Source organism: Nesoenas mayeri, assembly GCF_963082525.1.
Source record: "Nesoenas mayeri genome assembly, chromosome: 5".
Classification (NCBI taxonomy): domain Eukaryota; kingdom Metazoa; phylum Chordata; class Aves; order Columbiformes; family Columbidae; genus Nesoenas; species Nesoenas mayeri.
In genome coordinates, this window is record NC_137548.1 from 43,077,067 (window position 1) to 43,103,943 (window position 26,877).

A 26,877-nucleotide genomic window follows, 5' to 3' on the forward strand; every position below is an offset into this window, starting at 1 on the left:
CGTTTTCCAAGGCGCACCGGAAGCGCCGCGGCCGGGGCCCTGGCGGCCGCCACTGCTGGCAGGGGGGGCCGGGGAGGCCCCGCCCCCCCCGGGGCCCACGTGCTCGCCGCCATGCGCGCGTGCGCGGCCTGACCGGGAAGGGGCGGGGCGGCCCCAGGACGTTCACGGGATGCGCCCCCCCGCGGGGGCGGAAGCGCCGGGTGGCGGGGGCGGCCGCGCTGCGCCCTGGGGCACCGGGCGAGGCTGAGCCGGCGTGCGGACGGGGCCGGGCCTCAGGCGGGCCCCTGCGGCTGCTCCCGCCTCCTGAGGGGCGGGGGCGGAGCCTGGCGGCGGGGCGGCCGCTCAGCCCGCCGGCCTGGGCCCGTCGAGGAGCCGCGTTCCGGCCAGGTCGGCCCGCCGGGGTGGCAGCGGCGTCCTCCGCTGGCTGGGCTGGCCGGCCCCCGGCAGCCCTGCGAGGCGGCCCCGTGGGCTGCGGCCAGGTGGGTGTTGGGCGGCGGGAGGGGCCGGGAGGGCTTAGCCGCGTCTCGGCGTGCGGTGCGTTGTTGCGGCTCCTCGCAAGTAAAGCGGTACTTGAGATCTGTCTCACACCCGCAGTCACCCGGCGGCTTCTTCTTACAACAGAAAAAGTTTCCCGGTGTTGAGGCGTCAGGAGTGATCTCCGAGGTGAAGTCTTAATGGACAGAAAGTGAAAACGTGCTGGCCGCGGCGCGGCTGCCCTGCCTTCGTGGGCCGGCAGTCGCCTCGCCCCTGAGTCCGCCCAAGGGTGCCGGCGTCAGAACGGAACCCTGGGGCTGTGGCACAGAGCCCGGCCCCGCAGGTTTCACCCGGATCCCTTCGTTCCTCACGAACCTCGCTGGAATTACGTGCGTGTGTGAGGCAATGCAGCTCCTGCTGCCAGGTGTGCCCTTCAGCCTGAGGGAAGAATCATAGGGGGTGAAATGGGTTTTATGATATTTAGTGCTTGTCTCCATCTCCCAGTGCGCGGAGGCAGAGGGTTACACGGGGTTCTCAGCTTTGCTTTTTAAATGTTTATAAATATATAAAGAGTGAGTGCCATGAGGATGGAGCCAGGCTCTTCTCGTTGGCAAACAATGACAGGACAAGGGGTAATGGGATCAAGCTGGAACACAAGAGGTTCAACTTAAATTTGAGAAAAAACTTCTTCTCAGTAAGGGTGACAGAGCACTGGAACTGGCTGCCCAGGGGGGTTGTGGAGTCTCCTTCTCTGGAGACATTCAAGACCCACCTGGACATGTTCCTGTGCAACCTCACCTAGGCGTTCCTGCTCCAGCAGGGGGATTGGACTAGATGATCTTTTGAGGTCCCTTCCAATCCCAAACATACTGTGATACTGTGAAAGAGGAAAATGTGGCTGTCATGTTTGCAGAGGAGTCTTGGAGGCATGAAGTGCGGTGGCTCAAAACTTAGCTTGTTTGTATGTGTTTATTTGGTTAAAACTTTGTGTGGTTTAACAGCATTAGGAAGTTACATGTGTAACGTCTGATAGTGCTCAATTATTTATGAAATAGAACAGTTATGTCAGCACAGGCTTAGTATAGCATTTAAAGTTCAGATGGACAGAATAATGTGTTTAATTTGCTGATGCTTGAACGCTTAATGAATTAGCACTACTGCAGTTTCATATCTCTAGGAAAGCACGAACTTGTGGTATTTTTTGCTGAGACCGTATCACTGGGGTTCTTTGGAGTAGGGGGAAAAGAAAAAGTGATTTGCAGACGGAGGCTGCTCCTGTGGGCACCCGCTTTTTATTGCTCCACCGGCTTTGCCGCTCTCGTCCCGGTCAGGACGAGGGCTCGGAGCCGGCAGCGGCTGGGCCGTGGGGCACAGCTTTGCGCACCGGCGGGCGCGGAGGAGCGTGGGACAAGGGGCTGGGTCCGGGCCGGGGCCGCGGTTTTAGCGGTCTGCGATTGCTGGGCAGGTTTTGTTGGGCGTCGCGTTGAACGGAGCGGCGCTGCCCGGTGCTGCCTCGGACCGGACTCACGGGGGCGGGGCCGGCGGCGTAAGCACGTGACTCGGGACCGCGCCGCGCGTGACATCACCGCAGCTCCGCCGCGGCGCCGGGAGCAGCGCCGGGCCGGGCCGCCCCTCCCGCCGGCCGCTCGGACACCTGCGCCACGGGGGGGGACGGTGGCGGCCGCACATCGCTAAGGAGCCGTGGGCCGCGCCGGTAACTTTTCTCCTCGGCTTTGCCTGCGAGGGCGGCTGGATGGGTGCCGCCTGCGGGGCCGACAGGGCCGTTCCGCGTGTCCGTGATTCACGGCGGGGGACGGGGATGTGCCCTCCCGCCCCTCGGCTTGCGCCAGCCTGAGCCGCGGCAGCGCTCCCTGGGATCCGGTGCCGGCGGCCCAGCGCCGCTGGCCCCCGCGGTGCTGCCGGTCGGGAGGCTCTGGAAGGAAGGCGGGCGGCGGCGGCGACCCGTCCTACCGAGCCGCCCGGGGCCTCATGGGGGTGCGGACCGGGCGGCGCATCACTCGTGACAGTCCCGCCGGGTGGGCTCCGCTGCGCCGGAGGCGGGAGGGGGAAGCGTCCTTGACGTGAGCCGGGGACTGGCGGCCGTGTGTGGTTCGTGCTGCCGGCGGTGGGGCCTGGCCTCTCGGGCCGGCAGTGGCTGCGCAGTTGCGGCGTTGGAGGGGGTCCCGCTGCTACAGAGGACGGGGAATGGGCAGCAGCAGCAGGTGGATAGACATGGCACATTCAAGTAGGCGTTTGGGGGGGATAGCGTTACTCGTGCCTGTTACCGTGCATCTAGAGATTCTGGATCTCTGCTGTCTCCAAAGATTCTGTGAGGTGCAGCATAGAGATGTTTACTTGCTTTGTGGTGAACTGTTAGTATTCATCTTCCCTTGTTTCCTCCAGTCAGCTCTGCATTTCTCTCTCATCTTTTGCATCCTGTCAACCCAGGTCACGAGCTTTCTGGGACACAAACTTATCTGCACAACTGCCAGTGTGCGTGGTGCTGTTAAAAGGTAACTTTGCTTGCCTTGCTGATGACTCTTCATTGTGCCATTTCACTGCCACTCATTATGCTAAGGTCCACCAATCTGTCACAACGGATATTTCATTATGAGACAGAAGCAAACCTTGGATCACCAGTGAATGAGAAATATTATATGTCCTGAAATTTCCTCCCCCCCTCTTTTCTTTTTCCTAAAGGCACAGCTGGGCCCTTCACTGCAAAGCTTTTATGAGGGAGTCTCCATCACTGAGTCATGTTTCTGACTAACTGTTTGGATCACCGCCTGTTAGCCAGTTTCTGGCTATGACTGCAGGTTATGTTTGTAGGGAAGAGTCCTCAGCTCTGCTGCTTGTTCCGAGGTACATGGAGTACCTACTGTTCCCCAGGTGTCAGGGAGAAGGCTATACGTGAGGACAGACAGAAGATAAAGAAAAAGCTGGTTTTTACTTCTTTTAGCAACTGGTGGGCTCAGTTTGTGGAGTGAGTCTTAATCAAGACATAACTACCCTGCTGAGTTAGAAACAGAAAAAGATGTCTTCCAGTTAGGGAAACAAATGTGGTTTGAAAATTTCAGCCAGCTGTTGTAGAGCTCAGCTCTTCTTTCCTTTGGACTGTGGAAAGAGGACATTGGACATGGAACACATCGTGCCAGGACTAGATGGAGTTTGGCCTTGCTCTGCTTATCTGCTATCACACCTGTGACACATTTGCCAGGAGATTGCTGCTGCTGCTGCAAGACTGGTGAGGGCAGACTGACTGTGTGGCTTCCTGGTGTAACCCCTTTTTTGAAATCCAGCACAGAGTTCAGTAAGTGACAGTTCTTCCTCATACCTGCATATGCTCGTGCATCCTTCTTCATATGGCAAGGCCAGCTTTTGCAGGAGAAAAGCAGGAATGCAAATAATTAACAACCTCCTTCCCCTCACTCCCAAACAAAAGCGGGGGGAATAAATCCAAGCCAGCCTCAGGTAGCACAGAACATGGCTTGTTGTGGAGCTGCTCAGGAGTTCTGTAGCTGCCAGAGGAAACCTGCAGCTACTTGTATTGTGAAGATACACAAGGACAAGGACTGTAGAAAGGCCTATATATGTATGAATTGCCTAATCTAAAAAAAATAAGAAACAGGAAACTTTTATCGCAGAACTAGTGTCCTGGCTGTGTGCTTTGGGTCACCATCGTCAGTTGTTGCTAGTTGCTGCTGCAGGTCTCTGTGCCTTGTCAGCATGTTTCCTGTACCAGCTGCTGTGCAGCGAGGAGGCCAGCAGAGGCTGTGCAGAACAGGCATGCAGCCACGCCAGTACAGAGCGTGAGTTTGCTGCCTTGTCCTGATCTCACACCTGCAGGAAGAGTCATGTTCCCAGTGTGTTAAAGTGCATTTGATTGCTGTGACTTTTTTTTCCAAGAAAGATGCTTTCCAAGAGCACTTGTTCTGTGGTAAGCAGGACAAGTTTTTTCCTGCTATTCAGCGTTTGATCCAGTGGTGATGGTCTAAGATCTCAAAAGTCATGTCTCATTTAACTGGATCTGATCTGATATGGTTGATTGACAGTTTTCAGAATTTTAAGTTTTGAATTCAAGATCTTAAATTGTTGCTGTTTTTCAGAAGTTGTGTTCACATCTACCCAGGAAAGAATATAATGTGCTTTGTCTTGAATGTGTTGAAGGAGGATCCTGCTTTCTGCTGTGGAAGCAGCACAACAGAAAGTCTCATTGTCACAAATGTGTGGGTCTTCGGCATGGTGAGATAGGAAAGCTTACCAAATTGTCACTCTCCCTTCCCTCCCCTCCACCCCTCCAAGGCATAAGATTTACAGACCTGGCAATCTTGGAGAAAAATGTTTCAGAACTGACTGAGGTCAAACCTGTCATACAAAGATGTTTTTTTGTTTCCTTAGGGAAAATAGTTCTGCTGGTCTGCAGTAGGATATGTTACCTTGTTTTCCTCACATCTTAATAACTTAGGAAGGCAGAATCCCCTTCTCTTGGCTGTGGAAACTGTCTCAGTGGGAAGACACTTCATCTTAGGAGGGAATTCAGGGAAATGCTTCCTGCTGACAGGTACAGGCGTGGATTTAGACTGCAGACAGGTTGGACCTGGTCATTAGATCATACTTCTGCTAATATACAAGTACAAGGTTTGACTTAGCATTTTTGTTGTGGTTGCTGTAGTTAGAAGCTGTATTGTACTCAGTTTGGGTTTGAGAGATGTACACAATATTGTTAAATTAGATGAGGCTGTCTATGTTTTCACAGATACTAAAAATTTCTCTATTAGAAGTGGTATGATGGGTTATTTCAGCACTTCTGTGCAGTTTTTGTTCTGTGACTTCCTGCTTAGGACAAAGTACCTTTTTTCCATTTTTGGAGCATAGACAATTCCTTTCTTGTGTCCTCACTGAGAAGGAGGCACCCCTGGAGCCAGCATAGCTTGCACTTTTATACCTGGAAATCTCAAAACCAGATTTCCTGTAAAGTGAAATTACTTTGAGTATCAAGAACAAAACATTAAGGTGATATACTAATTTTCGGTATAATTTAATAAATTGCTTCGAAGTATACACTGTCAAGCTTTTAAATATCTTACCTGGGGAGTGCAAAGGCTATTTAGGGTAGTGCACAAAGGTTAGCAGAGCACTACAGACCTTCCAGTATGTTTAAGGGAGGGGAAATGATAAATGTTTATTTAGTGGGAAGTCGATGAAGAAATAGAACAGTGTTAGAGAATAAGAAATCTAATTCTTGTTTTGAACAGACCAAGACTAGTGTCTGTGGGATTAAGTAGGAGAACTAGCTCATGGGATGTGAGGATTGAAGCAATTTAAAGGCCGTGCTGCAGAGTCAGGTTGTATTGTTTCCGTACAGAAACCTCACCAAAATGTAAATAGAAGGTGTTAGGTATCAGACTGGTTGCTAAAGCAGATGACTGACAAGAGAGTAGGAGTCTCCTGGCATGTAAGGCTCTCTGGTTTGTTTTAAGCTTTTAAAAAAATATTGGCAAATATAGTTGTGACATGTCCTGAAATAGACGTTATATCCTCTCTACCCCCAGGGAGAGGGGCTATCTTGGCCTGCTGGTCCTAGCGCAACTCTGGAACAAACAAGGTTAATGGGTTTAAATCAAGGCTTCCCACTTGCTGATTTAAATAATGATTAAAATTGATAATTTAAATGTAGTTAATTCAAGCTTTATTTTGCATTTGGTACTTTCTTTAAAGGAAGGCTTATTCTAACTGTTCAGGCTAATCTGTTACTACTTTCTGCTAAACAGGACGATACAGTGTTTCTTAATACACCCATTTATATCATTATAAGACAGTAAATGTTTACATTAGAAAACAGTCATTTGTGTTGACTAGGTGAATAGTTTCTTTCCTCATGACCTGTTTAAAATTTCTTTTGAATAATAAGGTCAAATTAAATATGCATTTCTTTTTCTAATCAGACTATAATTGTGCACTGGATATACTGGAGTGTGTGCTATTAAAACAGACTTATTGTAACAGGATAGCGTTATCTGTACTTTGCAAAATGAACTGGTTGTTTTTGGTCATCATGTCCTTCCAGACCTTAGAATGAGCATAAGTCATCCTCCCTTGGCTTGTTTTTATTGAGAAACTGGAAAAAAGAAACAGCTCTCCCTCAGTTTATGCTGCCTCCCCCAACTTTGAGTGAACTGAACTAATTTCATAAGTGAATTGAAGAAACAAATCTTTCTTTAAAAGGGCAGAAGGATTAGTTTGGTACTTCAGTGGATTCTGGTTCTGTGGACTCAGTGACTTTCTCAAGTTTAGGAATTATACTCTTTTAACATTCTCTAGGAACCATCTCCTGCTTGGATAGATTGTGCAATTGTTTGTCTAAATGACTGTCTTAGGCTTTATCATAAATTGTCATTAACTTAGGAAATAAATTTAATGAGTATAATCTTGAAAAATGTGTATAAAATCCATCTAGAGGAAAATGTTTGGAATTTAAATAGTCTTATCTGGGGCCTTTATAAAATGAGGGCAAAGAGGTAGGCTCGTGCAACAGCTCTGAAGTGTATCTTGGCTGCCAGGGTCATAAATGCATAAATGTGCCAGCCCCCGCAGGATTCCACATGCTGTGCCAGTGAATTTTCCTAGAGGATTTTACACGCCAGGCTGCCAGGTATGCACATGTAGTGGCTTCTTGCATGGCTACCAGCAGGAACGCATGTGCAAATGTTTGCGGGCACGTGAAGTTGCATGGGAACAGCCCTGGACACTCGCTGTGACGGCTCTTGCCTTTCAATCTATGCACATGTGTACACAGAGTCTCGGGGCCAGCCCTTTTCCCCAGCACCCTCTGGCTGGCAGAGTAGAAGGAGAAGCTGTCACCTTGCCTTCAGATACTGCCTTTGTGATCCTGGTCTTCTGAGTGACTGCTTCCCACCCTCCGCTGTTGCCTGTGCAGAGGAATAATCTTCTGTTTTTTCTGAAAGGGCCAGGAAGAAGTTTGAAAGATGGCTTCTGTGTTTACAACTGGTGAGGGGGACAGATTCTCAGGCATCTGCAGGTCTGGGCAGGAAGCCCTGGGGATTTGATTTAAGGTCCATACAGCCTGCAGACAGGCAAAGTTGCACTGCTAGACCTTTACGGAAGGTGTCAGACTCCCTTCCTTAGCAAAAGAAGGCTGCACTTCTGTTGTGAGAAGTGTTCTAAAATGTAAAGCACTGATAAACATAGATTTTAGCATCTGTTATCTAGGTGTGTTTGAGAAGAGGGAACTTAACTTTCTGGGCTATATGGGACTGAAGAAAAATTTTCCTTTGGTCTCCAGAAAGCTCCCAAGTTGCTGTTTGTTTTCCTAGAAATAGAACTGGAGTGCAGAAAGCAGAAACCTTTGCCTGAAGAAAGCATGAATTTTCTCCGTGTCACCTGTACTTTGAGGGCATTTTCTATCATGCTGCTTCTAAGAAGCAGCCTGGGGTGAAGGCTGAGGAAAAAACAATAAGAGACTGCAGACTTTGTCCTCCCTCATTTCAGCATCATCTCCAACTGCTACTCCCTGATACTTGCTCAGGGTGGTGCCTTTAGCAGTGTCCTAGAATCTGTGGCCATCCCCACCCTTCTCCCTTGATACAAGGATCAAAATAAGACATCCAGACACCTGTTGGCTTAGCCCCATTGTCCGCTCCCACACACTTGTACGCATGCTTGTGTTTTCCAGCACTCATCTTGGGTTTGCAATTATTTCTGAGAAGTCAGGTGATGTGAGCTGTCAGTCTAATGTTTGTTTGCTTGCTTCGCGCAGACGCTGCCATAGTGGCAGTCTTTGCAGAGCTGCTGGCTCCTTGTTTGTCCGTGGGTTGTGTGGTGGCTTCCTTCTCCTTGTGGAAGGTGGTGCTGGAGTTGGGAATGGAGTGGGCTCCTTGCAGCATGTGGCTTGTGACAAACTCTGACAGTTTGGTGGTTACGTTCTTTTGCCATTTCTATTAGAGCCTTTGTGCAGATTTTCAGTCTGTTCTGGGCTTCATTATTTGGGCGAAAGAAAAGCATTTGTCTGTTAGCACCTCCCATCTCTTTGTGCCTTATTAGGGCTCCTTTGGGATGGATGAGGGTGAGGCCTCCTGGGCGATTGGAGATAACCCTCAAGGAGAGGCAGTGGCTCTGGTTTCCCATGTGGTGGGTGTGCTGTGAGCGCAGCCATTTCACTGGCCGGTGTTTGAGCGGTGGACTCTGTCCGGCTCTGGACTGTTTTCCAGCTGAGTATTTGTGGTGATGTCAAGCAGTGTGAGAAGGGAACATATCTTGGCAGGACAAAGTCTGCAGAAAGTTCAGCTCCACGTTTGGCCAAGAGCCTTGGAGGGAATGAGATCTGCGCACACATTCTGCTACACAGCCTGTCACACGCCCTCTCACATGCTCCCTTCCTGTCACACAGATCCTCTTTCTCTCATTTTCAGACCTTTAACACTTCCTTCTGAGCTTCCATCCTGTGCCTTTATTAAAAAAACAAACAAACAAACAAAACAAAAACCAAAACAAAAATCCAAAAATCACCAAACAAAACCCTCCTCCTTATTTTGCTGTTACTGTACCTTGTGTTTAGTTGCAATGATTCCCAAAGCAGAAATAGACCACACAGGCCAGGATCCAGAGTATTAATGTCAAAAGCAGGGCAAATTTACTTTGCAACAGAGCTCTTAATAGTCCCTTATTCTGACCTGTTCCCCCGTGCTGGCCTTCACTGTGTTTCTTGGCAACTCTTGTGATCTCTCTTCTTGCTCTGCTCTGCTCCAGTCTGCTGGCTGATCTCGGTTTGCCTAGGTGCATCTGCTGCAGGGTGGCAAACCCTGCCTCTCTTCTCTCATTCTTATAAGAGCGGTCTTAGCAAAACCTGCCCAAAATAGATCCCTAGTAATGGATGGGTGGGGAATAGACTAACAGTCAAACTTACTTTGAAGCAATTTAAAACTCCATTCCAGTATCCTTCCAATGTGTTCTTTATACGGGTATTCCTGTAGTACTGTTATTTCTTCCTGACCTCTGTGCTACATCTAGGGATGATATTTCTGTGAATGGGAATTGGTACTTTTCCCTTACTGCCCTTGAGTGAATCTTAATGAGCTTCCTGCCTGTTTTGCAATCCAGTACTGTATTTCTGTTTTGCTTGTGAGCGGTAGTATTTGTTTTGATTGATGCTTTTCGGTGGGATGGTGCTTGCATACTAAGTGCTCCATAGATACATTATAAAAAGGCTGCTTCTCAGACATAATCCTGTTTCAGTTATGGTGATCGCAGCATGTTGCTGAAGGTACTCTTGGGGTGGGAGGAAAGGAAGAAATCAGAAAAATGAACAAACAATTGTACCATAAACAACACCCCAGTTCTTTTATTTCCTCTTTTGACTCTTAGTCTTCATATTCTTTTATTTTGTAGCTGCTAGAGGATGCAGAAGCCCAGCTTGAAAGAGAAGGTGGTCTGGACAAGGGTCTAGGAGTTGAGGGCTTTTAAGTTCTCTTCCTGGCTTTGCTAGCATACATCCTACAGCTTTACTTGACCTCGGTCGTCTTGTATTCTTGGTAGAATACTGCAGCTCCTTCTTGCTGCTGTTACCTGTATTCGTAGTGGTTCAGTGCTGATAGTGGACTGGGCTGTGTTCTGCTCAGAGGGAACAACAGCAGTTTGGTATGCTGATGCTGAAGAGATGGGGTGAGACAACCTGGCCAGCTGAGCAGGTTTCCCTTTTGTGATGCCAGCTGATTAAAGGCACTTGGCCAGAATAGGCATAGGTCATGAAATGTTATTCCCTGACTGCATAATTCAGTGGATATGAAATTATTTGTAAAGAAATGGTCAGGTAAACAGTATGTTACAGTGTGTCGTGTGTTCTTGTGGGGTTTTTTTGTTTGGTGGGTTTTTAAAAAAAATTATAATTTTCTGCATACAGAAAGAAGAAGGCCTGCAGTGCTCTTTTCTAGGCATAATCTAGTTGGTTCTCTTATTGCTTACAGATCAAGTTTAAATCTTTTCCCTGACACCTCCACTATCAAGATGTTATTTTGGGTATTCATTCATGTGGTGGTTGTTTTTGTGTGTGGTTTTTTTTTTTTTGGTGGTTTTTTTGTTTGTTTGTTTGTTTGTTTGTTTGGTTTTTTTTTGGTTTTTTAAAATGTTCTGATCTCTTCAGTTTGGAGATGGCATTAGGATGACATCTCAAATCCATCATGTGTCAGACTTGTGTTCCCGGAAGCAGAGCTGTAGCATCTGTGGGACTGAGGGTCATAAAGCAGGAATGTAGGATCCAAGGTAGAGTTTTCTTTTGTTCTATAATGTGGTGCCACCATGGAAGTCCACAGTGATTGAAGAGAGAGGCTTCTCTAAGACTTTTTTTATCTCCCACTTCCGTGCAAGCTCCATTAAAAAAACCCCACCTTTTTGAACCTGGCTGGTTATTGCCATTAGCTCTGATCTGGATGACACTGTGTGCTTACTGTCTCTTTTAAACCCTGTTCTCTGGGAAGACTAAGGAAGCTCTGGGTCTTAACTGTTCCTTTGAAGAATGGCTGGCTGTTACGTTTTAGATAGCTGTGTGTAATTGTGTAGAACAAGGTATTGGTGGCTGAGTAAAGCTAGAGAAGGAATCCAGAAAGTAACAGTCCGTGGGCATGTTTTCTATGCTGCCATGCAGTGGCATTTATAAGGAAACTATGGTGGTGGGGTCAGATCCTACTTTCAGCCTTCAAGTAGGATGTGATGAGCTGTCACTGCACCTAGGATGTGTTAGAGCTGGTCAGCAGCAGCAATAATGAGCTGCAAACATCTCAACTGCAATTTTTCAAAGTGGGGTCTTGCTAGTTAGCAGATTATTTTGTAATAGAAAGTTTTCTAGGTTGCTTGAACACTTTTTACATTTGATTTTATTCTTTGTGCGTGTGTCTGGTATGGTTAGATGTGCAAAAGAATTGCTTCGTTAGCCAATACAAGGGCCCTGAGAAGAAAAACAAACATGCAGACCAAAACCACCTTTGCATAAGTACATTTAGATGTGCAAGCGAAAAAGCAAATAAACTAACTTACTGGTGGGATAGCTTAATTTGCTTGGGGAAATTGTGAGTGATACTGGCAAAAGAATGCTGTTGCCATTTCAAAGTGAGTTTCCATAGGGAGAGTTTGCTGACAAACATATTCTGTAGACAAGGCTCCAGGCCGGATCCCCTCCCTTCCCCTTCTTCCCATGGAGTGGCAGAGAGCTGCCCTTTGCTTCCCTGCTGGCAGGAGAGGGCAGCTATTCTGCTTTGTGTGCTTCATCCTCCTGGGAGGAGCACAGATGGGATTTTTCCTGGTGGAAGCTCCTATCAAAGCTTCAGTTGTACTTCCTGCCATCTGAAGGTCAGTGCTGATAGCAATGTCGAGCTGTCAATGAGCTGGATCTGCAGGCAGAAGTGGGAGATTATTGCAGTTCAGCTCCAAACAGCAAGTTCTGCTTGTGTCTGTCCCCATGGTGCTGCAGAAGCTGGTGTCACTCCAAAGTGGCTGTGCTCAGTCTGCTTCCCATGTCAGGACGCTGGCTTCACAGCTCATCTGGCCAGACAGACCTGAGAAAGCTGTCTGGCAAAACAAAAAGTCATCCTTAGAGGGGAGGGGAAGGTGGGAGGAAGCTGCTACAGTAACATCTACCTTGCTGTAACCCAGTGCATGCCCTAGTTTTTGCTGTTCCTGAGGCGGTTATACACTAGGTTAGCCAGAAGCTTGAAGGCTTGAGGTGGCAGTAGAAAGCCTAGAAGGGGCTGGAGCTTTGTTACCCAGACCTGACTTGTGTGGTTTTAAAGACGTTTCATGGCAGCAAGGTGGCCACATCACTCCTGATATCACTTGTTATTAATTTCCAGTTCATCAACCAGGGAAAAGTCTATCCTCTTTTACCATTGTCTCCTCTCTCTCTGCCTCTTTCCCTCTCCCTTTGTCAGAGGGACTGATACTTCTATGCAAACAGGAAGGGAGGTGAGAGCAGCCTTCTGTGCAGTGTGAATGAACTCCAGTAACCTTGTCTTCTTTCTCCTCCTTCCAGATGCAGGACCACGGGCATCTGGCAGGAGCGGGGGAGGAAACAGAAAGGCACAGCCTGTTTGAGGATCTTACCCACCCTGAAATCAGTCACACATTTACTCTCTTTTCCTCTTGTTCCTTGTGTTGACATGGCACTCTGGTAAGGCAGAAACTGAGGTGAAGACAAGGGCAAACCGAAACCCTCAGCCTCTGACAGGCAAGGAATAATGAGAGGCAGGCAAGGAATAATGAGGGGCAGGTGCGGGGCAAGGGAGCATCTCCCACTGGATGAGGCATGCAAACAGGAGGGCTGACTTGCAGAAAGATTGCTATTGGGCTGAGGAGTTCCTCTGCAGAGCTTGTAGGTTCTTGGTTGGGATGGAGTCGGTGCCTTCTGTCTTCATCTAATGTATCGTTTGGGAAGCCCTGTTCCCAAAATGGGATCCACAGGCTGTGTAGGAAAGAAATCCTATGCTCTGAAGATCATAAACAAGGGGTGAGTTTGGGCTTTTTTTATGTGGAGCGAAGCAAAAGTACTTTGGGCTGATTCTGCCCTGAATTATTGCATTCTAATTCACTTTGCTAACCAGTCTGTTCAATAGAGAGACTGCTTTGTTGTTTCAGTCCTATATTCCTTCTCACTTGAAGTAAGATGGAACTGGTTTGGAATTTCTGTTGCTGCCAATGTTTCTTTATAATAGCATACTCAGTGGGTCAAGAGCATCTAAATTATATTAGTTACAGATTCAGAAATGTCTGCAGACCTCTTTGCATTTCTGTTGTAATGTAAGGTCTAATTTTGGAAGGAAAATTATGGAGACTGCCCTCCAGTTTCCCGGAGCACACCTTTAGGGTGTTTTTCTATAATTGCCTGACTTTCCCTTCCTCAGTTTCCCTCTATTCCTTTTAGGCATACCATCTTTTGGAATAATGCCTTTCATCCTGCTGTGTGCCATTGTTACACCTTCCTGCTTCTCTTCCCAGTACTCTTTCAACCAAGTGAGACACTCAGCAGATGTCACGCTATGTGTTGAGGCCAGACTAAAGCCAAAGGAGATTCTTCACAATGACAGCTGGGTGCTGCAGTGAGAACCTGGTAAAGCTCAGGAATGCACTGGTTCAAAGGGTGAGACGAATGTGGGTGCAAAGGCTGTGCCAGCAGTCAAGAAAGCCATGGGTAATAATGGAGTTGGTCATCAGCAGGAGTAAAAGCCAAAGTAAGAGGTGTGGGGGGTGCTCTTCTAAAACTCAGAGCTAGAGAGGCAGAGGTGAGAATAAGACGTTTAAGTTGGGGGCAGGAGACCAGGATGGAGCTGCCCATCCCTGAGGAACAGGCTGCATGCCCTGGCTTGACTGGTAGGGCTCTTCTGCATAGTTGGTGGAGGTGGCGACAGTTGCAAGGCTCACAGGCCAGGGCTGCACATGTGGGCAGCTGCTGATGGTCAGCTGAACCTTAGCTCAACAGCAAATGAAAAGAGTCAGAATGCTGTAGCATTTTTGGGGCTGACAGTGGCTTGCAAACTCCTTCCAGCAGTTGTCTTTATGCTTCTGAGAGATCAAAATGGATAATGTGATTTCAAATCATGTCCCTGCAGTTCTCTGTAGAGAGAAATTTACAGTGGGTGCACAGACCTGGGCTTCATTCCCTGGGAAATACAAAACAGTTTGTTCAATTCTTTGTACACATACTGTTCAAAATCATTCTTCATGCTTTCCTATTGCATGGCTTTGCACAACTTGCATTTTGGTGGTTTGTCCCTCCCATTGACAATCTGAAGTTGATTATTTTTCCTCACAAGTTTTAACAGTTTCACATGCAATATTATTTCATTTTCAAAGTGTCGGATTTGCATAATGTTCTTTTTCTGCCCTGAAAGGTACAAGTGTCTCTTTCAGTATCTTCCTAATTGGAAGCTGTTATATGTGTACTTCTGCCCTGCTTACAGATGTACTAGCTGCTCTGCATTTCTTGGGAAAGGTGATGGTGCAGAGGGAAGGAAGAGGAATGAACCAGCATGAGCTGGTAATAACCTTTTGTTTCTCTTGAAGCAGCTACAAAGTAGTACCAAGTTCCTTGGGGAGGTTTGAAAATACGCTGGCTGCTACAGCAGAGATGGTGTAGGAGGAGCATTATGTCACAAAATACCGGTTACTCCTTATGAAAGGATTGGAACAGTGGTGTCTCCTGAGGGGCTTAGTTCTGTGCTGGTGTTGTGGGGTCCTGTGAAATGTCAATCTAACAGTGTTTTTTTCTTGGCCACTTAGATCTGCAGCCAGCTTTTGATACCCAAGGTGGCATCACTACTGTGCAAGTTGTGCATTTAGATTTCAGCAGAGACTCTTATGCACGGTTGTGAACCTGGCTTTGAGAGGTAGATTCAGATTGTGTGCTGGCACTTATATTGCATGGCAGAACATGTTTAGAAGCCAAAATGCCAAATTATATCCCTTATTTAGGTACCTCTGAAAGACAGCCCTTCCTGTGTGATCCATTTGTTCACCAACAGCCTGTTAGGCCCATGCGCAGAGGCACAGTCCTGTTGACACACAGCTATGTGATGCATGAGCACAGTCATGCTAACACGTATACAAATGTGAGGTCTCTTCTGCTTGATGCTGACGTGCTGCAGAGTGCATGCTTGTGATTCATTATGGAACTGAAACATAACCATGTATTGTACCCTGGCAGAAGGCTGTAGGATTTTGTAATTTACATGACCAGGACTCTGACCAGTAAATCCTGTTTTGAAAGATCCCAGAGGCTTGCACAAGCTTCCTAAAAAGCTACTGAAGGGGATCTGAACATTCAGTATTTGGAGGTAAAGGACCCATTGTGCTGTCCCTCTGATTATTCGTGCACTCTACAGTACAGGTTTTTTTCAGAGATATACTTGGTCTGGTTCCTGATTCTTAAACTTCTCACAGAAAGCGCCAAACAAGAAATACCAGGGAGAGGACAGATGTGTTTAGCAGAAGTGTCACAGTACCTGCATCTGGCTCATTTGGTTTCTTTATGTGCTGTACTGCCCAATGCCATCTCCTTTACTTGTCCTTGATGAATGTGGGACAGAAATCAGGCATATTCTGTAGCTTTGTGTCATCCTGATGATAGGTGAGCTCAAAGACTCCCAGAAGAGTGCATGAGTGCTTCACCTGGGCTTGGAAGAGGACTCAGCTGAGGTAACAGGGTGAGATGAGACCATTGTTGCTGGAGGAAATGATGAATGTTGCTGGCACTTGGTGTGAGAGCCAGGGCTGCCACCTCTAGTTTCTGTTACCAATACTCTCTCTTGCAAGAGCACTTGGGACCATTGGTATCTGAGTTGTTCCATTGTCTCAGAAACAAAAGGGAAAGGGAAGAAATGGAATAGAGTGAAACTGGTGGTGACACATTTTGGACATGTTTAGTGTCTCCTTTGAGACACAGGTGGCAAGGACTGGCAGAAAATTGTTTCCCTTAGCCTTTCATTTATATCTGCTTCCTCACTGGAGCATGTCTGCTGATCAGGTTCCTCTGTTCTAGATGCTGTGTTAGAGAGAAGTAATTGCTTCATCTTTTGTCACTTGGCCAGTCCTGGTTTCTAAAACTGACATTGAGACAGACGGTGGGAGGCAGCACAGCAGATTATGTCAAGAAGGCAGTGTTCCTTCTTGCAGTTGTAGCTTGCATCACCCTTCTATACTTTTAGTTAAAGTGGTGGTGCAAATAGGAAAACGTGAGCCTCTAATAACATGATTATTAGTATAAAAAGTTGAAGATTTTTAGTAATTTGAAAACAATCCTCATGTATTTCTGTGAAAGCGCATTCCTTGGCCTAGTATACAGCCTCTCACTTGCATGCTTGTGGGGAAAATGCTAGTTTAGATTTCTTAGCACCAGAGTGTTGCTGTTTGGACAGTCTTCCACAGCCTGCAGCTGTTACTGGATCTACAAAAGTAAAAAATGCTCCGTCTTAGGAGCAGAGAAATCAAGCTTTGCCTCTCTGACCCCTTCTGTTTTGGGAAGGCTGGAGGCTGGTGCACAAAGTAGGAACGTGTGGGTTGGTTATACAGCATGAAGAAGAGTGGCCAATAGGCCTTACCACTCACAGTGTCCCTGGTGTGCCCACAGATTTATACCCCCCTCCTTGTTGGTAGCTGCAGACTTCTCAGACATTGCCAGGAAGTCTGTAGTCTCTTAGAAACTCCCCTTTGGGCTCCAGATGTCCTGCTGACAGCAAGTTTCGCTCTTGCCATGTCGGTCATGGTTGTGTGAATGACATAGTTTTGAAATCCCATCAGGCTGTACCCTCCTCTTTCGGTTTTCTGAATACATCGCAGTCATGGCTGGGTTGCAGCAAGACTGGATCACTGAATTGGAGACAGTGGGGCCTGAGGACTGTCACTCAGTCCCTCAACTGGGGGATCAAACTCTTCCTTTGAAAAATTACTGCAGTACTGCTGCTGGTGATTCATTCTGCACAATAATTAATGTTTGAGTGAGTCTTCTGTGTGGTTTAAAGGAATGTGCAGTTGCACTGAGGGAGCACACTTAGCTTTCTTGTTTCGTGCTCAAACACGTTCAGAGACATCTGATACCAACACTGGTGGGGAGCTTATGTGGGACTAGGAATACAAGTCAGGTTTGGGTTTGTTTCAGTGACGTTCCTATCTCTATCTGATCCTCTGTGCCTCTCCACAAGGTTTTCAGTTGCTGCAGGATTTACTGTGGCGACTCTTTAGAGAAGTTGCTTGTGGTAGCCATCTTCCTTTGAGGACTGTGAGTCTCTTTGAATTGGTTGCAAATCACTTCAGCTACATACAGCTAGGTTGTTGTCTCCCACAGTAGCTCTTCTTCCTTTCTCTGGCATTGGGTTTCATATTTGCTGCCGCTGCTTTTGTCCTGGATAGTCTGTTTCTCCGGTGGTTCGGTGGTTGTGTGCACCAGAGGGGAGTGAGCTCCAAATTGCTTATACAATCTGAGGCTGTTTACAAAGATCACATGATGTGCCCTGTGGTTTTGAACACCTGCATCTATTGTCTGTCACAGTGTAATGGGAGATGGCAGGAGCTCAGCAGCCTTGACAATATGACTGCATTTATACTTGATGACTGTTTCAGAGTACTGGGAAGGGGGCTAGTTTCTGGAAGTATTGCTTTCATCTTTGCCTTTGGCATTCTGAGAAAAGTTGCATGATCTGGTCCAAATACCCAGGAGGGAAGAAGAGACTTGGGACTGTGCTCCTCTGCCTCTTCCCAGCCAGCACTGCAATGTGTGAGGCACCTGCGCACTTGAGGCTTTTCTATCTGGGCCGCTGCACAGCTTTCTGTCACCTCCTGGATTTGTCAGGGAGTGGCAGGCTTCCAGCCCTGAACTCAATCACTCAAGTTAAACTGGTACAGACCTTTAACGTAGTTACTTTTTAAATCAGTTAATCCCTTTAGCTTGCATTGGTAAATCACTGAGTTAAGATCAACTGGTCAAATGCACGTCCAATCAGATTAGAGGTGTTTTCATTAGCAGTTTGCATCAATTTCACTAAGTTTGTGCAATCAAACCAGTAAGGCCTTCTTTGTGCAGGTAGGGCTTTTTGGAAAAAGTGATTTGATTTGATTTGATGTCCAGCTTCAGATTCTGTAGTGGCGTTAGTTCTGTATAATAAAGATACTTTTCAGTACGGTTTTGAGGTTCCGGAAGACTGGTGGTGAATCTATTTCCTGAGGGTGGTGTAATGGTCATTTCCCATAAGTATGATGTCAGCTTTCAATTTGTTGCTGTAGGTGAGGATAGGATTTGTCATCCATGTCTTTGGTACATCGCTGATCTTTGGCATAGCTTTTGGCTACTGATATTAACAGAGAAAGCTGATGTTGTATAGTCTTTGCTAAATGGTACCACAATTGTCTTATACGATTTTTTTGTGTACTCTGCAGTACATGCCACAAAATGCAGAGCAGCTGACAGCAATGAGCTGTTTGTTACTGGAAGCTTTAACAAAGGCCACTGGTTGTAAAGTCTGGAATTTCCTTTTTGCACACTTGGAGAGGTCAGGGCTGAAGTCCCCTGGTGGTGTTAGCAGTAATGGAGGCTTGTCCTGCTTGGATAAATATTTTGACAATAAAAAGACAGTTTTGCACCTGCATGGGCTAATCTTATACCTTTAGGCATGGTTTGTTAAAATATTGTGTTTCAAGATAATAAATATTGATAAAACAGTTAATTGTCCCTTTTAATAAGGAAACAATCTTGAAGGTTGCTTATGATGCAGCTTGTTATAGGTTTTGGGAGTGAATAGCTTCAGTAGTTGAACTCTTGCCTCTTTTGCATCTATTCGTTGTTGGTTTTTTTTTTTTTCACAGGTACTTCTTTTCTGACTTTCAGTAGCAGAGAGAAGATAAAGACCTTGAAGAAATACACCCGCAGCCCCTTGCTCGGCAGTAACAATGCTGCAGCGATGACATTATAGCAAGCCTTTCCTGTGTGGCCTCCATGGGTCCCACTCAACTCAGCACACAGGATCATGGGAAGAGGGTGGCAAGTGTATTTGAGATGGAGGAGGAAGGGCTTTCGCTCTTCCCTGGCTCAGAGAACCCCCCTGAGCCTGCAGGTATGGAAAAATTCTTACTAAATCCATGCAAGCTAAAGGCTTTCCATTCTTTCAGCTGCAAGCAGAATTGATACCTGGCAAAATTTTAGGGCGAGTTCTGCTGTGCATGAGGCTCCCAGGGAGAATGCCTAAGAATAGAACCAGTTATTGATAGTTGAAGATGACTGGGTTTATCCAGGTGATAAATGTGTTGAATATTTTGCCTGTTTGACCTTCTGGAGGCTCAGTCTGTGGCAGTAAAGTTGATTTGTTTTTATTAGTCTTATCAAAAGCTGCTGAACAACAAAGCTTTACTACTAGGCAACAATCCAGCAAGGGTTAGTGATGCAAAGAAATGATAGGTTCTTGCAGATTCATATAATGGAAAGACAGTAGAAATTTCTTCTACACATTTCTTTTTCTGGGATGTATATATCCACAATAATGAAGCTTATTGTGCCACAATATTTTGAAGCTACATGACATAAAAGAGAGAGGTAGCAGAATCAAACTTAGAGCAATGTGCCATATATAACTGAGGTTAGAAGAGTATAAAGAAATAGAATTGAGATTTTGCAGTTACAATTGTTGCTGACAGACACAGTTTTCCACTTCCGAACTGTAAGAAGGTAGAGTGTAACATCTCTGGACAGGTAATGGGGGAAAAAAATGGAAGCACAAGTGTGATATCTGGCATAGTGTTAGCAACTTAATGAAAATATGACAAATAAATGTATTTGTTTTAAGAGCTAGGCAATGAGCAATCCCTGATATAAAAAGGAGAGGTGATCTGAACATTGAACTAGGACTCATCAGTGAAATAGAGGCAAAGAGAGTAATTGAATGGTGGAGAGATATTACTCAATAAAAGTCCTTAAAACAGATTAGAGGACAGGAAAATCAACCAGTTGATAAATGCCTTACAGAAATTCAAGAAAAAAAAAATTAAATAGGGGATCTACCAAAAAAGGGAGACCCTGGTGAGAGCTAAAGGTGCACAGATGGCATTCACTCTTGATATGTCTCAAATTATTTATCTTAACTACAGAAAAGGAGCTACATGACTGAAATGGTTAGTCTTCAAAGATGGAAATTAATTTGCATAGATCAAAGAATAAACCTGTCTGTCTCAATAAAACAGTCATAGGAATGGTAATCAGACCTTTATGTAATTATTTAAAGACAGCTAAGAAATCCACAAGATGGGCAGATCCATCTTGTGGAAATCATTGTATTTACTCTGCTGACCCTCAGAACCATAGGAAAACATCATTTGAGGCTTCTGCAAAGTTATTGTAACAGTTAATATATATACAATGGCAGACTAGGTAATTTGAAATAACTGTAGGCATTGCATAATTTCCTCTTGGTAATAGATTATGTGAAGAGAAATATAGCAGAAAAAGAGAGGGGAATTTCAGAGACTTAACCTTTCTGATGACATTTGCCTGCTGTCCCATCTGCGATGAGAAGTGCAGGCCAAAATGAGTGACCTCCAGACCTCTGTAAAGTCAATGGGATTGAAAATCAACACCAAGACACTTAAGACCGTGAAAACCAATATGTAGTGAAGAACACTAATAATAATTTCTGAGACTGACCTAAAACTGTTTGCCATTTCAGGAACTCGAGCAGAATAGTAAGCATAACCGAGAGTACAGATAGCAGTATTAAAACCCTGTGTACAAAAATGAGACATACTGTTGTAACCCTGTAGCTGATCAGGAAATGCCTTGTTCTGCAAACCAATCCCTATGAATTAACTCTGGTGTAAAGGCTTTCCAGGCATATCTAAACATAATCTGGAGATTTCTGAAGACATGCTGTTAGTAATCTTTATGAACAGCTGCTGTAGAAGAATCTATAATATATGACATACAGAAAAATATTTGCACTGTGAGCTGTGCAGAAGGACATGTGAGATGTCAATGTGGCTACAATTAAATGGAATAAAAAGAGATATGGCTAATAGGGAAGGAATGCACAAATAACTTTGGCAAGCATTTGGCTGGAATGCTTGAGGTCAGTTGCACTGGAGTAGACCGAAGATGTTTCAGAATGCACATCCAGGGAAAAGATTAAGATCTGTCAGAATGATACAGGAAGAACTGGGAGCTTTTGCACAAGACCATCTGAAAAGTGAGGCAGTAGTGAAGGCTCTGTGTTTCAGATGGAATAACAAGGTTTAGCAAATGAACTGTCAGTGTGAGAGTGCTTCAGTTTTAGGAGTGGGGCACACTCTTCTTGAAGAAGAAATGATGGTGTCAGAGTTCCAAAGGTCCACAACGCTTGGGCAGTGTGCTGCTTGCATGCTTGTTGCCCCTACCTTCACAAAGTTGCTGTCTTATATTTTGACAGTTTCCCCAGGTGTTACAGGGATCGCCTACTCTGCTTTTTGTAGGATCACAGTTTCAGCACTCGTTTTCTGTCACTATTTGACTGCTGAACCATTTTTCCTTATCCTTGTACATATGGCATAGAAAATAGAAGAGAATCAGAGTTTAATTCTGAAGAAAATTACTTTCTGCACAGTCTTGGATTTCAGCTCAACTTTTTTGCAGCTGTTTTGCACATTGGTAACTTAATTGTCACTCCTGCTGATGGAAAGTGCAGAAGAATATCTGGCCTGAGTGTGTTTTCGCTCTTTCACTCTGTTTTGGAGCGAAACAAGCATGAAGCTATATCTGCTTATATAGTTGTGCTGTAACTGTTTGGATTATGTCAGTAGTTGGTTTGCAAAAATATGCTTGCCCAGAAGGGGAGCCTGTGAAATGGAATACTTGATCTTTTCATCCATATGTTTGGGAGACAGTGGGTTTGAGTGAAGATGTGTTACTGTAAGGAATGGGGCAGTCAGCTGCAAACACCATGCTTCCCTCATATGTGTGGGTTTTCTTTTTTGTTTGTTCCCCCCCTTCCTTTTCCTTGGTACTGTTCATTTCGGTAGAAAATCCCCCCCTGAAGCGGAAGAAGGGCCCGGCCCCTAAGATGCTGGGAAACGAAGTGTGCAGCGTGTGTGGGGACAAGGCCTCGGGCTTCCACTACAACGTGCTGAGCTGTGAAGGCTGCAAGGGCTTCTTCCGACGCAGTGTCATCAAGGGTGCACAGTACGTCTGCAAGAACGGTGGCAAGTGTGAAATGGACATGTACATGCGTCGCAAGTGTCAGGAGTGCCGGCTGCGCAAGTGCCAGGAGGCGGGCATGCGGGAGCAGTGTGAGTGCAGAAATGGTGCTGGCAGGAGCACCATGGCACTGGGACTGGAGGTGTGTGGGTGGGTTGGGGGGACAATGGGCACAAGGAAGAGGGGGTCAGCACGAGTGCTTGGGGGTCACACGTGAGCCACGCAGGCTGCCTGCGGAATGTGTGTGGGAAGTCACTGAGAGCTTAGCAGGGGTCATGTGAGGAGAGGTGAGGCTGTTAGTGTGCACCCGGTGTGCTGAGAGCCCCAGCCCTGCTGTACTCTTTGAACATGCTATTTTGTAAGGTCTTGTGGGATATGACATCAGAGGAAAGACTTGCAACTAAGATTTACACATTATCAGTAAACTCAGGCTTCACTCTGTCTTGTGATCGAGACTGCAAGCTTGGTCACCATGCTCCTTGAACAGGCACTTTCCTTTGCCTCATACAGTGAACTTGTGACAGAGGTAAAGGGCAGTACCACAGTCCTGCAGCTGTGTTTGTACAGACCCAATCTCATTGCTCCCTTTAGTGAACTCTGCTATTTTTCTTACACAAGCCTTAAGGCTGCTTTTTCTGAATATTCAACGATGTTCCTGCTCACATATGAGGAACGGCCCTAATCTGCCAGTGCATTGAGATTTCTTCCCTTTGCTGGGCAAAACTGACTGAATAGATGCTTGCTTAATGTTAAATCTGTGTGAAGTCTCCTTTCCTGACATCCAGCACCCAGAACAGTGAAGAACAGAAGGTATTTTGGAAACATCTCCACTGAGCTGCACCAAGAAAACATGCTGTTCAGTTTTTTCAACATGAAACATGGCACACCTAATATATGTAATCAGTATCTTTGTCATGCTGGTTTGTATCAGCATTATGTGTGCTGTCTTTGCCCCGTTTCACCCTGCTCCTGGGACTACAAAACAGATGTATTTGAAAAGCTGTGTAGCAAGGCTACCTGTCCACATTGCTACTCTTCTGTTGCAGGTAAATACTAGAGAGCCTCATTGTGTTTCTGCATCTACTCATTGTCTTAAGTTGAATACCCACTGCAAATTTGCCTTGTTAATCTTGACAGAAATTGAGACCTTTTTCCTCCAGCTGTTTCACTTGGAAGGTCATTCCATAACTTTCCTCTACTAATTGTTGGAAACATTCTTCTAATTCCCAGACTGAAGTTATTCATAGCCAGTTTGTTGTTCTTAAGCCACTGTGAACCATGAGGTTAAATAAATAATTCCTTCATGGCAAACCGACTTAGATTGCTTTGAATTTAGCATGGAATAGAAGATTGCACATAGGAAGTTTTCAGGATTTGGCAGCATCTGTTAACTTGTTACATTGCTATAAATTCTTTGTGCATCTGTGTTCCAAGAGTAGAGACTGAAATTGCTTGGATCAATTACTTCTCTCCTTAAACTAACACTGTGACTAGCATTCTCTAGTCTTACAGATACCCCTTAATTTAGTAATTATTGAATGTCTTTGCTGTTAAAATTGTAATTTTTGTGTGTGTGCACCTGAGCACGCATCTTCCCTGTTGGAAGTCAGAGATAAAGGTTACCCGCAGCTTCAAAGTCCTGTGTTCTTTGTCGTTCCCTCAAGTCCTGTGGACTGTCCATTTAAGAATGCTTTCACAGTAGTTTTCCATTTCTTGTCTTCTTGTTTAATGTGATTCTTTTGAAAAGAGCAAGTATGTACTTGCTCAGCTGTGGAGCTGCCTTCCCATGCAGCAGCCATATTTCCTTGTTATCCGTGCATAAAACATGGCCAAAGAACATTTCATCACTCTTCAAATCTTGTTTGTGAAGTCAAGGTTTACTTTTTAAATCTTTCTTCCTGAAGATATGGTTTCTTTCCAGTCCCTTTTCTACTGTTTGTTTATTCATCACTAACTCACAGGGTGATTCTCTTGAAGATAATACTTGAATCCAGGTATGTTTGGTGGTTTCCTTTTTTTGAATGCAGCTTGCAGAGAGTTTTGGCAGCTTTGACTTCAAAAAAACAACAAACCTCTACATCGAAATCAGTGAATTCTTCACTTAACATAGTTACAGGCTCTTAACAGGTTTTTATCTGTAAATTAGCTGATAAGCAGTTGGTCCAATCATATTTTTCACAACACAGACCTTTGAGTTGTTTTATTCCATACAACAGTACATCTAAATGACACATTCTGTGATTTCGTGACTGAAGAAGACTTCTAGCCCTACTCCTGAAGGTCTTGTAGTCCTCTGTACATTTTGTACGAAGTTTTTCTTTTGTTACTCACCTTGTGGTATGTTAGTACTCCACAGTCTGCTGCAGATGGGCTGTGTAGAGAATTGTCCTTTCACTCTGTACTGACCTCTCAAGAGGAACATGAAATGACACAAGCTGTTAATTTAGCAACATCAGAAAAAGATACAACAGATATAAAACACAATGGACATGCCATGGCCTGTGAAGAGAGCACCTGTTGGAATGTTATGACATTTTGGGAAATTGCTCAATGGGGAAAGTTGCTGTTGTCTTTCTGAGATCTGCAGTGCATCATGAAGGGAGCATCTGTCCGTTGTGAACAATTTGCATGTCAGTGTGATTAAAAGAAAGGCAATGGAACAACTTAAGTGGGGAAAAGAGGAAGAAACAAATGATAAGTATCACTGTGTGTGTTGGTGTACACTCTGATACACTACATACAGGCAGCTGTGATCTCTGCTTCTCCATCCACAGCATGTTGCCCTGTGTTTAGTTGTGGTTTCCAGTGTGCTCCTGTGCTATGGTTGATCTCTGGCTATTCCTGCTTTAGATGTTTTGTCTGAAGAACAGATCCGACTGAAAAAACTGAAGAAGCAGGAAGATGATCAGGCTCGGACAGTTGTGGTGCGTCCAAACCCTCCAAATCCACCAAGCCCTTCCCATGAACTGACGCCTGAACAGTTGAGCATGATAGAAAAGCTTGTGGCCGCTCAGCAGCAGTGCAACCAGCGCTCATTCACAGACAGGCTCAAAGTGACGGTAAAAACTCTACCAGTGTACCCAAAATAAAAAAAAAAGTGGAGTTTGGGGAGCCAAGGTTGTGGGTAAATTATTTGGGAGAGCGAGAGATACTTTAGGCATTACATCTGTGGGCTGAAGTTATGTAAAGAATAGCAAAAGATGATGTTCCAATGTATCTCATTTTCTTTCTGTTCACTTCATCTTCTCATCTTTCTGCCCTGGCTCCATCTTTCACATATAAATGCTGTCTCATCCCATTCCCACAGCCGTGGCCCCAAGTTCCTGACCCTAATAACCGTGAAGCAAGGCAGCAGCGTTTTGCTCACTTTACAGAACTTGCAATTATTTCTGTGCAAGAGATTGTGGACTTTGCCAAGCAACTGCCTGGCTTCCTGGAGCTCACCAGGGAAGATCAGATTGCTTTACTGAAGACATCTACCATAGAGGTGAGAGTTTTGTTCCACCACAACATGTAGTGGCAGAGATGAAAGCATTTGGAGTACCTACCCAGAGAACAGGTTTTGGGATGGCAGGCTGAAGGACCTTAGCTATGGGACTATTACTGCAGTGCCAGGCTGTACTGGCCAAAGGGTGTGGAGGAGAATGAGGCAAGAGCCTTGGTAGTGGCAAGCAGGTATTTCCGCCTTCCCAGAAGCCAGCACTGCAATGGATGCAGCAGAGTTTACCCTGAAATTTTTAAGTGCTCTGAGAGAAGCTGCTTGGATAGTTTTTGTTTGTTTGGGGTTTTTGGGGTGTGTGGTATGTATGCGTTTTGTTTGGTTTTGTGTTTTCAGAGATGCTCTAACACTCAGCAAATTACAATGTTGTAATGTTCTTTCTTGTTTTCAAATCAAGTATATCTATTTCTGGTTTCAGGTGATGTTATTGGAGACATCTCGGCGCTACAATCCAGAGATTGAGAGCATCACCTTTCTTAAGGACCTGAGCTATAATCGGGATGACTTCGCCAAAGCAGGTGGTGCATTAGACAGGTGTTTCTTCCTTCCCTGTGTCCTTTCATCTTTTTCCTTTTTATTGTGGGCTGCTACACATCGTATGTGGGGCCTTAAAGCTGAAGTCAGCTGAGAAGTTTAGAACAGGACCAGACTGGACCAGACCAATAGCCCTACAAACTCTTTCTTTTTTGTTTTAACATGTGATACTAGCTCAGTTCATTTTTTGGGGGTGGGGAGGGAGGGCTGTGAACTTGCTTTGGAAAATTTGAACTCTTACAGCATGAAAGTCTTGCTGTAAGAGTGCGCTTAGGGCTAGTAGCTGGTGTCAACTTCCTTGCTGGTATCAGATCACAACAAATCAAAGCCCAGTCTTCTCTCCTTTGCAAGTCTATCACTTGCTGATCTAGATGCATGCTCTGAGTGATGGCATTAGTGTGATTACGTTGCAGTTGATACGAAGTCTATACTATGCACTGAAGATCACTGCAGAGTGCTTTAGACGTGTTATCAGCTCAGTATATGATGGTCTGTGGTGAAGTGATTTCTGAAGTCTCTTTTTCCAGGAGCAATGAGTAGCTGTAATCTCAGATGAAGTAACAGGAAGTATGTAGCTTCAGCAGTTCTGAAAATAAGACTTTGGCTGCCCTTTATGTGATTTTTTTTTTTTTTTGAGACTTTTTTTGTTTTTTAATTCCTTGGGTAG

At 45.5% G+C, this 26,877-nt stretch overlaps 1 protein-coding gene across 4 annotated transcripts in view; it reads left to right on the forward strand.

Annotated features, from left to right (window-relative positions):
• Positions 1 to 160: 160 nt before the first annotated feature.
• The window catches only part of NR1H3 (nuclear receptor subfamily 1 group H member 3), a 30,597-nt gene continuing 3,880 nt past the window's right edge, over positions 161 to 26,877 (forward strand). Inside the window, exons 1-7 of one of the 4 annotated variants that reach the window (XM_080344856.1) lie at positions 162 to 479; positions 622 to 898; positions 18,829 to 19,076; positions 22,003 to 22,269; positions 25,028 to 25,236; positions 25,485 to 25,664; positions 26,095 to 26,194. In XM_080344856.1, the coding sequence (XP_080200982.1) occupies positions 18,959 to 19,076; positions 22,003 to 22,269; positions 25,028 to 25,236; positions 25,485 to 25,664; positions 26,095 to 26,194 (874 nt within the window). In that variant the 5' untranslated portion in view covers positions 162 to 479; positions 622 to 898; positions 18,829 to 18,958. Of the gene's footprint in view, positions 480 to 621; positions 899 to 2,070; positions 2,189 to 18,828; positions 19,077 to 22,002; positions 22,270 to 25,027; positions 25,237 to 25,484; positions 25,665 to 26,094; positions 26,195 to 26,877 lie in introns of those variants that run through there. The other 3 variants (XM_080344857.1, XM_080344854.1, XM_080344855.1) reach the window with 3 other exon arrangements.